Source organism: Aythya ferina, assembly GCF_964211825.1.
Source record: "Aythya ferina genome assembly, chromosome: 2".
Lineage (NCBI taxonomy): Eukaryota > Metazoa > Chordata > Aves > Anseriformes > Anatidae > Aythya > Aythya ferina.
The window spans coordinates 5,403,116-5,414,312 of record NC_140297.1 but is presented as its reverse complement, the minus strand read 5'-3'; the positions used below and the strand labels follow the sequence as shown (position 1 = coordinate 5,414,312).

The 11,197-nt window shown below is 43.3% G+C and overlaps 1 protein-coding gene across 1 annotated transcript in view; it reads right to left on the bottom strand.

Moving 5' to 3' along the window:
- DLEC1 (DLEC1 cilia and flagella associated protein) overlaps positions 1–11,197 on the bottom strand; it is a 38,982-nt gene that overhangs the window by 2,071 nt on the left and 25,714 nt on the right. Inside the window, exons 28-38 of the mRNA XM_084507698.1 lie at positions 10,953–11,023; positions 9,868–10,085; positions 8,835–8,960; positions 7,044–7,166; positions 6,177–6,271; positions 5,986–6,070; positions 5,253–5,453; positions 4,199–4,360; positions 3,057–3,210; positions 2,327–2,450; positions 109–249 (exon numbers count right to left, since the gene is read on the bottom strand). Of these exons, the coding sequence (XP_084363824.1) occupies positions 126–249; positions 2,327–2,450; positions 3,057–3,210; positions 4,199–4,360; positions 5,253–5,453; positions 5,986–6,070; positions 6,177–6,271; positions 7,044–7,166; positions 8,835–8,960; positions 9,868–10,085; positions 10,953–11,023 (1,483 nt within the window). The 3' untranslated portion in view covers positions 109–125. The remainder of the gene's footprint in view (positions 1–108; positions 250–2,326; positions 2,451–3,056; positions 3,211–4,198; positions 4,361–5,252; positions 5,454–5,985; positions 6,071–6,176; positions 6,272–7,043; positions 7,167–8,834; positions 8,961–9,867; positions 10,086–10,952; positions 11,024–11,197) is intronic.

The window sequence follows — 11,197 nt, the reverse complement described above, 5'->3', positions numbered from 1 at the left end:
TTTTATCACCCGTAACCTATAAACTTTATTCTGCTAAAACTCCAGTACACATTTAAAAGCTGAAGTAGATGACAATACAGATGACAATACTTTTGTAGCTGACATTACCTTGCCATCCGTCCTGCTTAAATCAAATGCGGGTCTTCGTACTTCCCATCGTATGATCCACGTCCCCTGATGTGCAGCGTGCAAGCCTTCTCTCCCAGCATCCCAGTAATGGTCACGACTGCTTCGTACTCAATGGCCTTCCTAAAGTGCAGAGGGAAAAGATGACATTTCAGCTATAGCTGGACCTATCTCCATGGTTTAGGATGATATTAGTTACTTTGTGGAAGAAAAAGGAGAGACGTGGCTTTGGTTTCATACGTATGGGGGTTTAAAACAATGCTACAGTCTCTGCCTCAGCTTAAGACGCTGCATTATTAATTTCATTGTTGAAAGAAGACCTCTAGTGCCTTCCTATCTGTGAAAGTCAATTTGAGTTTAAATAAATAAAATCAACCTCTCCTAAGGGATTAGCATCGCTTGGGAACAAACGCCTGCCTGCACTGCTTTGCTGTGACAGCTCCTCCCCTCTGACAGGTTTGAAACAAGTTTGTCAATGCCAATAAGTCAAGGGATAATTGACTGAGTCTACATCAAAGGGCTTCCAGCAAGTGGAGTTTTAGCACTTGTGCTAAGTGGAAGCCTTACAGCATAATTTGCCTAAGGCTGGTGCTACCCAACGCCCTTGGGCTCCTCCAGCTGAAGCACCTCTCTCAGAGATTGCCCTTGGAAAGGCCTGCAAGAGTCTTGTCTGACAGGCAGCTCTTATTTCTCCTAGTACAAAATTCTGCAGGAAGACCACTGATTTAGGGAGGTGAGTCACTAAAATCACCTCACATATCATCACTTCCTACTGCCATGCTGGTGCTGAGCTCGGCAGTGCTGGGAATTCTCTGGCAGGCTGATTATTGTGGTACCTGTTCTCAGACAAAAGGAAGCGCTTCAGGCAGATTCAAAGGGCTCTGCTGAAAGATTTAAGGAGTTGAGAGTGGCCCAACTTGGTCTCTGGTGCAAGGCACTGCTCAGAGCGAGGCCTAACAGGCCCCATCCTGCTGAGACTGCAGGAGCTCCAGGCGTGGAGAGCTCACGGCCTGGCCCAGGGGACCCAAAGTTCCAGCAATAGCTGTCACCTGTAGGTTGCTTCTTGAAACTTCCCTCTCGGCAGTGTTCAGAGTTCACTGAAATCCCCGGGATAGGCTCATCCTAAACTTTCTGCCAAGATGTTAAAATTTCCAAGTAATGAGTGAAGCTTAAAAAAAAAAACAAACCTACTTGTCTTCTCTGGGAGGTGTGAAGGAATATCATGGGGCCTTTCCTCTGGCCATCTCAGCAAAAAAACATCATTTGTAACAAAAGCTGTTTTCCTTCAGGATTTGCATCTCATTAATTACAGCAAAGAAATGAAAGGTTTTGGGTCAGTGCCTCTGCTACTCAGAAGTAATCCTCAGCCTTGACAAAAGGTTATGGTAAGCTGGCCATAAACGTAATTAGAACAATATCAGCTGTTTATAGGACAAAGAATTATTTGCATCTGATCTCTTGTGCTCTTTGCTGTTGTCTGCCTGCAGCTCACGCTATCTTTGTCGTACAGAAAACCTTTGGACTACAGACAACAAAAATGCATCGATTTTTTTTCCACCAAACATCAACACGACTCAGTCTAAACATTGCACCAAGCTAAGCAGGAGTAAAACAAATTGTCTCAGTGCATTCGAGTAACATTCTGCACTATTTGCTTCCTCAGGAGATATTCTGAGGTAAAGGAATTCAAAAGGTTAACTTTTAAGAGCACAAACTATAATGAAGTATCCCTGAGACTGACTGCAAAAGACACTGCTCTTTCAGGCATGACAGATTCTTACTGGAATTTTGAAATACTCCATACACATTTCTCTCTTTGTCCTAATAAAGTGCTAGATGCATAAAGGAGCTAACTGTTGAATCAGCTTCTGCACTGACTTGACAGAGCCTGAGATTTACTCTGTTGAGGACCCTAAAGAAAGGGATTTTATCCAGTCATACGCAGGCAGTGTGCCATGCCAACTGTTTTAACGGTGTGATTTGAAGTAGGTAAACTGAAGGCTGAAACTCAGGGTGAGAATTCTAAAAGAAATCCCATATGTGGCAGCAGTGGAGGGAAAGAGATTGGAAGCACAAGACTGACAGGTGTCAAAGGCCTGATAACACAAGAACAGAGCAGAACTCTGCTTTCAGTGACTACTCACAATGAGTCTGGGCTCGACAGGAACTAACAGCAAGATTTCAGTTGTGTTAACCATACCTGGCAGTAAAGGTGATCTGCAAAACATCTTTGGTAGGTTGGTCCCCTTCACGTGCCTCCAAAATGCCATTAGGAGGGGAGACAGAAAATACTTCCAGATCATTAGTATGCTTTTCTTGTTCATCTGCAGCAAAGAGGGCAAATATCAAACAAAGCAATATGAGACCTCCTGTATCGGTTTGTACAGCATATAGCTCTCAAAACAACGCACCTCCTTTCGTGCCAACTAATAAATCATATTTTGCACTGTCACAAGCTTTCTGTGCATGTGGCCAGTTTCTATTTTCATCCTTTAATCAAGGGGAGTGATCAATGTCCTTGTGTCAGAATAATGAGACCCTTATCTTCTTTCCTTTGAAGTCCATCTGTTGTTGATCTCATTAGGCACAAGCTCAAACAGCCCTCGTGAGGAGGTGCTGCTGCTTGTTGCCTCCTGGGATTGTATTATAAACGAGCAAAGCATGTCCACCAGCAGTGAGGGTTGTGGTTTCATCCTTTGGTTAAATCTGGAGAAAAGGCTGAAACCAGCAGAGATACACTGATGTAAATGAAAACAAAAACCAACAGCCACCACAACCCCACATATGTGGGAACAGAAGCAGACCTGGTATGTTTGGACTAAACATCATCATATGAGTGAATGCACGCAGTCTTAACAAAACCAAAACAACCAAAAAAAATGAACAGTGAAACTACAGAGCAAGGAAACCCAGTTGCAAAACCCAAATACCCAGCAAAGCAGTCCAGTAGCTTCTGCAGCCGCCCCTGTTAGACAGGAAGACATGTTCAGTCTTGGTCTGTGCAACAAAGCAGGTCTTGAAATCCACCATGTCGCAAGACAGCTCCAGAACTGGGACAGTAAGGTGTGCAGTCACTGGGACCAGCTACAAAAGAGAGGAAAGGAAAAACAAGAAAACACTTTTTTTTTTTTTGTATTGTTTTGTATCTGCTGCAGCTGGATCATTCTTACCTCAGGCACTGAATCAAGAGTACTTGTTTTGTGTTCTTTCTGTAACAGAGTCAGTTCCCCATTCTACAGCTTTGAATGAATGAAGTTGTTGCTTGTTTCATTGCTTTGAGACAGGTTTTCATCTTTGTGGTCTTAATGCAGTAACACAGAGTGAACATTCTGATTTGTTATTAGGATTTTCTGTGGAGATGCAGACATTACAACATCTTGTTGTCCCCGAGGACTTTATATGGCCCACTGTGAGTCATTCAATTGGTGCAGATTGCCCAAGATTATTATTATTAAGTTGACTGCATCTTAGATACGGTGCTCGGATCTTACAGATCAGCCCTCAGAAATACCTGGTGTGAAGACAATGCAGCGTACTGGAACTGCTGAAGATTTGGGTGGGGGTTATAGCTTTCCATCCGGAAGAGATCAGTCTTTTAAATGTGTGTGGGCCACGACCACACTACATGAGCTGGGCAGGCTTAGGAGATTTTCAAGAAGCGCTTGGGTACTGCAGGAGGCAGCGCTTGGTGACTCAGTTGCTGGCATGTTGATTGAGCCTGTCCTGCTTCCTGCAGTGTCTCAGGACACAGAGTCATACTGTGACTGGGCATGCTGCCCTTTGATTGAGACATATCACCCAGGCCTTCCTGCTGTGCAAACAGTGCTCTTGCAGGAAAACGGGGTACGAACACTAGGCTGCTGACCCAGAACCTCTTTGCCAACTGGAGAGTCACCTGCAGGCTCAACAGACTGCAATCTCCTTTTGCTAATCTCTGGCCACTCGCTTTGACTGTATGCTACAGGTTTACTCCAGAGGTGGCTGTATTTCACAGCTCAGTGAACCCCAAGGCACGTTCATTCTGAATCAAAGATGCTGATAAAACAGCCCAGTGCTGCCATCCTCCTCTTACCTGGGTGCTGTGGTTACTGTATTCGATGACCAGATTTTGACTGAACTTCAGCTTTCTCTCCCCGTTCTCAAACTGGAGCACTTGGAATCCAGGAAGCATCTGGGTATCTGGCAAATGTTGATAGGTAAGCAACTCCAGAGTTGTGTGGAATGACACTTTCACCTGTGGAAGAGGAATTCAGATGACTGTCACATAAGATGGCACTGTGTGCAGGAAATCCAAAGTAAACACTGCTCAAAGGCCCGAGTGCACATTTTCCCACTGGAACCCAAAAGTGTTGTGCCAACAACTAAATTCCCACTGGAATAAAGTGCTTTAATGGACATTAAGGAAAAAGCACAGCTATTTCCTATAAATCCAGTACACAGAGCTGGAGTGTAAAGGTGAACAGCTAATTGCTGAACCACAGGAGAGAAACATTCTCTAGCAAGACAAAAGCACTCAGTTCCTGAGGTTACAAATACCATATTCCCAAAGATGTCTTAAAAATGTAAGTCTTTCTTCTGGCACATGTGCAATTAAGACCTGTGTGCCTCTAAGTCAAAATGAACACTGAAAAATGAGAAGCACACTTCAAAATGCAGCCGAGGGTTATTCATTTTTGCACCCTAGGTAATTCTTGAATCCAAGACTTTGCTTCCTTTAATGTCACTGTGTACACCCCAAACTAACCAATTTATTCTCTCTGAACTGCCTGCACCTAATTTAAGGAAATGAGGGAATGTAGGCTTTGGAAGTCTTTTAATTAGTCCAGCATGTATTTGGCTATTGATTTAGGTCAGGTCCAGAAATGACACAGGGCTTTCTGCAAGAGTTTGTAATAGGTCAGAGTTGATGAGAAAAGCACAGCAGAGCCGCTGTGGAAAAATACTTTGTACCTGCAATATAGCAGGCAAAATTGCAGTTATTAGCATTTGCTAATATACCACTATTTCCCCTGACATCGGGAGATTTCTATGTTGGTTGTGTTTTTCTTGTGGTTCATCTGGGCCATGCTAACATACCAATTACTAAACTATCTATTTTGGCAGAGGATTATTTTTTTTGAGCCTACCAGCATGTTTTGCTGGGGATAAAGTACAAGTTGCGGTTGCTGTTCTGTTTCTTCCTTCTTGCTGTGGGATGTTTTGGTGCTCTTCTGGAGATCTGTGCTGGCCAGGCTGAAGGGCGTAGACAGAAGGAGCCTGAAGTACAGAGGAACCTTAGTGCAATTGATGAGTTTCAAACTCTGAGTCATTACTGAATCTGTCAAAACCTGGTAGAAAAATTATTCAAAACTGGTTAGTTTAAACTCCCTTGAGAGCTTCGTGCTAGTCTGGTCTTTCAACAGCACCAGGGATCTGAAGGACTCTATCCCAAAGAAGCCCATTATTTTTCACTTGTGTTTTTCAAAATTTCTTGAGTAAAAACCCCAAATAATGTAATAAGGTTAGAGTCTTTGAATGTCAAAGGTCACAGAAACAGACTATGTTGTTCTAAGTGACTCATTCTGCTATCAGACCTTTATGTATTGAAAAGAAGTACTTATTTTTCTACTTAAGAAATCCTCTACAAATAAAATAATAATAGAGGAAGATGTATAAACTAGGCTTTGTCTGAGCCCAGCTATACTTATTCCTGGCTAATAAGTACTTGTAGTCCTTTTAGTTTACATATAACTACGTGCAACATTGAAAATGGCAACATGAGGACACTGGTAAAGATGTGCTTTAAAAACCATTGTATGCAGCTGTGAATTTTCACAGTAGCTCAGTCCAACAGAATACATCTGTGTGTGAAGTACTTACTCCTAACAGAGGCTGATCCGGTATGAGATCACTTGCCACAGAGTAAAACATCATTTCTCCATCGTGATCCATGTCTACTTTTAACCTGCGTGTAAAGAATCAGAGCTGGTCAGAGCCCTTCCCTCCAGGCTGATTTATTCTGTGAGTGTGTGAGGTGTCAGTGTGTGAGGTGTCAGTGTGAAGGTACTTACAGAGCATGCCTTACGGAGGCTCTCAGGTCTATTCGTAACGGTGGGGCATCGTAGCCGTGTTTGCGGAGCACCTTGTCAGGCACTGTCTTTGCGAGCTGACAACAAAACCCAAACAGAATTTCTGGATAAATGACAGCACTAAAACCTAAAGCCCTGCTTTTAGCTTGAGAGGCTGGTAGCTAAAAGGGGATTCTGCTTGGCAACGTATTGCCTGTTTGTAAGATGTGATGGCAACGTGCAAGGAATGGCAGAAGTTGAGCAGTATTTGGACTCTCATGACTGTGTTTAATACACACACAGACAGTGCTTCCTACAGGAGTAAGGAACATTAGGGATGTTTTTACTAAATATTCTGTTATTCATTCATTCTACCTTGCACCTTTGCAATGATTCATGTCAGAGAATCTCAGAGCAATTCATAAAGCACTGCTCAAGCCTCACATCAGTCCACGAGCTGCACTTGCAGTTTTTGAAGAGGAAGCTTCCCAGAGGAGAGAGGTGCTGTCCGAGAGCTCACAGGAAGGTTGGTGCAGAGCCAGGAACAGAACTCAGAGTCCTGAGTCTCAGCTGCATTGTTAGCTCTTGTTATCAATAAAACCTGATGTTGTGATAGCAAGTCAAATCCTGGGCTATTGCCTGGGGTCTACTGCTCCAGACGACGTAACAAGACGTTGACATTCCCACCCCAGAAAGCTTCCAAGCTAAAAGGTAAACGCAGCTAATGAAATTAAGGAAGGATGTTCGGGGTTGCAGGAAGAGGACTGTTTGCACAGACTGGCCAAGTACACAGCAGCCTGCACGTGAAATTACAGGAATGGAAACGATTATTTCCTAGTCGTCTTTAGCCCTGCTGGGATATCAGTTTACCTTGTCATCTAGGCTCATGAATCCCAGCGCAAACCCTTCACAGTGCACTTCAGTGACGGTCTCCGGGAGGACATGCGGGGTGAAGGAGATGCAAACGGAGATGCTGCCACCTCCTGGAACCACCTGCAATCAAGAGACGCCTGCTGAGCAGGGGATTGCACAAGCACCCTCAGCGCTCAGCTGCTAAAACAGAGTTGCACAAGGAGCCTGAAATCCCCTGGGAATGGGCTAAGCTCAGGGCACGCACTGAAATGACAACATGCGGCAACAAAACTGGTTTAATTATTTCAGCTGCAAATATCAGTCTGGCCATTTTATCAACAGTTTAAGCACAGCCACAGAACAGCTCCCCTGAGCACACATACATCCCTGTCTGGTTTTAGAAATAATACCTAATTCTACCCAGTTCTTCCCACTCTTCCTCCAAGGCTAACTCAGCTGTTACTCCTACAACTGACAGCATTCAGAGACATAAAAAACCTTTTGCAAAGAGGTACAAGTGTGAATTATGAGTGTTTTACAATTCAGTTTACTCTTGGCCATTTTTTACTTTACTAACAGCAGGGAATGTACTAACCAGCTACAGGGGATTTCCTGTGATGTACAGGTTAAATAGGTTCTGCATGATTAAACCTTGTTATTGCTGCAAAAACACGTTTGCCTGCAATTTCTCCTGCAGAACCAGCCCAGGTCTAGCCAAGTTTGTGAGCTTGGGCTGCGTGGTGTGTGCTGCTGTCAGGCTAGTGCTGTGCAAAAGCAGCCTCCCTGAGTTCATGGGATCACAGGGTGAGCTGTTTGGCCCTGCTGGACTTATGTTCAGAAGCAGCAGAGCTAGCTCAGCTCTCCTTGCACCGTGTTCCCCCAGTCAGAGCAGTCAGGACATAAGGAAGCTCTGCCTGAGGTCTAGCAAGGCCGGAGCAGGGCTGGAGCTAGAAAGCTCTGCCATGTCCTAAAACACTACAGGGGCTGGTCAGAGAGCTTATTTGCTCACAGACATGGACTTGAGGCAGGTCTGGGTAGCTGTGCTGCACATCACCTGAGCTACCAGACCTTCTTGGATCGATAATGGAAATATTGAGGACATTTCTGAGAAAAAATACCTGAATGGCTCTATAGGCATCAACTACATTACACGTGGGCCAAGATCTCTGCTGGCTAAACTGAATAGAGACTCTCTCCACAAAGGGACACTTGTGTTATCTTAGCTATCTCAGTATCAGATCACCCCAGAGCTGACCGTAGGCTTCATTGCTTTCAGAAGCCATTTCCATATATTATTTTTAATGTATTCTTTAGCTTATTCTAACTTGTAACTGAAACACTTCAGCAAAGAACTTGCCAATCAAAACGGACACACTGGTGTTTTGGGCAACCCTATCACTCATAGTTAGATGTTTCAAGAGCTTTAGCTTATTTCTAAGGAATTGTGACAAGGTGGCCCCTATTTGTAGCAGGTTTTTTTTTTTTTTTTTTGACATACAGTGGGTTACAACTGTTTATTCAGAAATGTTGTCTACAGAAAACCCCTTTCCCAGCAGCCTGCTTTCTAATCCTGCCAGCTTTACTTAGCAAATCTGCACTGATTAAATAATGTGCTTCTAGAGCATCAGGCTGGATGCCTCCCACTTCACACCATACACTTCACTGAGGCAAGCCAAGGGAGAAGTTGTTCTCGCCCCCCAGGCCTACTGTTTAGTGGTCTCTGCCCCAACCCCAAGCTTCCTTTTCCTTTGTCTCTGCTATCCTACAGAAAACATGCTAAATCTAAGCACAAAGAAATGTACAGCTTACTATCTGTCTTGGAGTGACGGAGTAGGGGTTGTTGGCAGGAACCCCTTCATGAGGCCGTATGAGTACAGAGACAATCTTCTGCATTGCAGGTCCTTGAGCGATCTCTTTGCTGTCTGTGTCTGAAGACTGCAGGGACACAAGGGTGGGGAATGGTTAAAACGGTTACGCTGCAAAGCAGGAATGCAAGTGAAGTGTACAGGGAACTGTCCGTAAGTATGGCCAGCTCCAGTTTCTTTCTGGCACAAAAGCTGGACACATGGATGTGTCCCGCACATACATTTTTTCATGCATAGGTTTGCTCTCCCCAAACCAAAACCTCTTGAAAAATGTGCATGCTTGGGTCCTGTTCAGCAAAGAGCAGCACTCAGCTGAAACATCCCAGGCCCATTATATAACCCAGCACTCTAGGGAAACAACTTTCCCTTGCTGCACGTGGAACATTGGAGGTGTTTTCAGAACAACTATGCCTTCTGAGCTGAAACAGAGAAAAGGTGCTTTCTGTGAAGCTTATGCTAGATCCTGCATAACACCTTCTCCCTGTTGTTCCCAGTCTTTCACAGCAGTAAGTTGCCATATTATAATAAAACTTTACATATTAGAGTCTGTTATAACATGGTAACATCTAACAGAACCAGTCTGGTTTGGCACTGGGAAAAATGCCTCCAAGACATTAGCTGTGATTTGAACTCTGCACTGTAGATTCTGCTCTCTGACTGCAGCACTTAAAGTAGCCATGAGAAAAGTAGATCCAAATTGATTTGTTTGTCAAAGACTGTTTTAAGAACTGTTTTAAGCTTTCCTAAAGAGAAGGAGAAGATGAAGAGCTTTTTATTTATAGTCTGTTTTGGAAACCGATTACTGATACCTATAGCCACCTACCCATGTATTGCTTTTTTGACTGTGAGAGGAGCTGACATTTAATAATCCAGGCCTTGGTTAAATGTTGTATTGCATGTTCTTGTTTTCAACCTTTCACGCCAAGAAACCCATCATGTATCTCAGCAGCAGTATAAAAAACAGACTAACAGCTGACCTCATCGGTGGTTTGCAAGGCTGGATAAACGCTTCCACAGGGAATGGGGGGTTGATCCAATTCTAACGCGATCTCCAACTCCGATTTGCTACCAGTTGATGCAGCCTCATTTTTATCTACGTCCTTAGGAGGGAAAGGGTCTCCAAAGAACATCAACAGGTCCACCAGCTTTTTATCATCTTCTACTTGGTTGTAAGTTTCCCAGTCCAGGCGGATGTCTGAATTGAAAGGAGAAAGGACAGTTGTTTCTGGTCATTCAGAAGACTCACAGCTTAGTTGGCTCTATGGAACAAGAAGATCAAGTAAAGAATTTGTTGTCTAGCAACTGGATTTGTATTAGAGTACATGTTAAGCTTTGCCATGTTTGCTGTAAACAAACGATATTGATTTAAGAGCATGTGTGCATACCCTTATTACAGCTTATTACAGCTCTCTAGTTCCCAAACTATAATTTCAATAACATCAACATAAATGATAAGTAAACATTAAAATAAACGGTAAGTACTTTGTTTGTTAAGCAAACATTTTTGGTGGCATTCAGGAAAAAAAGGGTGATTGAGCATTGCTTTGAAGAGCTTAAAATCTCACTTGAGATAAAAAGACTAAACACAGAAGAGCCTGATGTCACAGATGCCACTAAGAAGCAGGTGAGAATTTAACAAAAACAGTATGGAAAATCCTGAATTTGCATCATTTCAGTGAGGAATGAAAGCCCAGATGCACTAGGATGGGATGTGCTGTTTCATAGTAATAACACATTGAGTCAGTAACACATTTTCCTGTCCTCTGTCTGGAGCTCAGATGATTTACTGTTGCAGACAGCAAACTAATACTCATGGCAATAATGCCCTAATAATAAATACTACCATTCAAATAAAGACCAGACAACTTGTACTATTTTTCAGTACTAGCCAAGTTAGAAAACAGCTTAGATATCGTCTGTAAGACTGTCAATGTCTTTACAGAAAACATCCTGATAAGGAAACAAGGCCAGTTAGTTAACATGTTAATGGGTTGTTCTATTTTTATTATTACAGGGAGCACAATGCAAGTGTTGATGTTTGTTTTACAAAAGCTAGTGTTACCAAAGGGAGTGGGATTGTTGAGCTGCACACGCCGTAGGACAGGACACCCTCCAGAAACGTGAGTGCCAAACCTGAGGGGGGAAACCTACTGTTAGAACACGCAGAGAATAAGCAAATGTCCCAAACAATTTTTCAATAAAAATTCATTTAAATTGGAGCATATCTGGCTGCACTGGCAGCCTGTTAAGACTGGCCATCAGGTAACACTTGGCAATGCTGCAAAATACAACATTACTTTCTTTAAC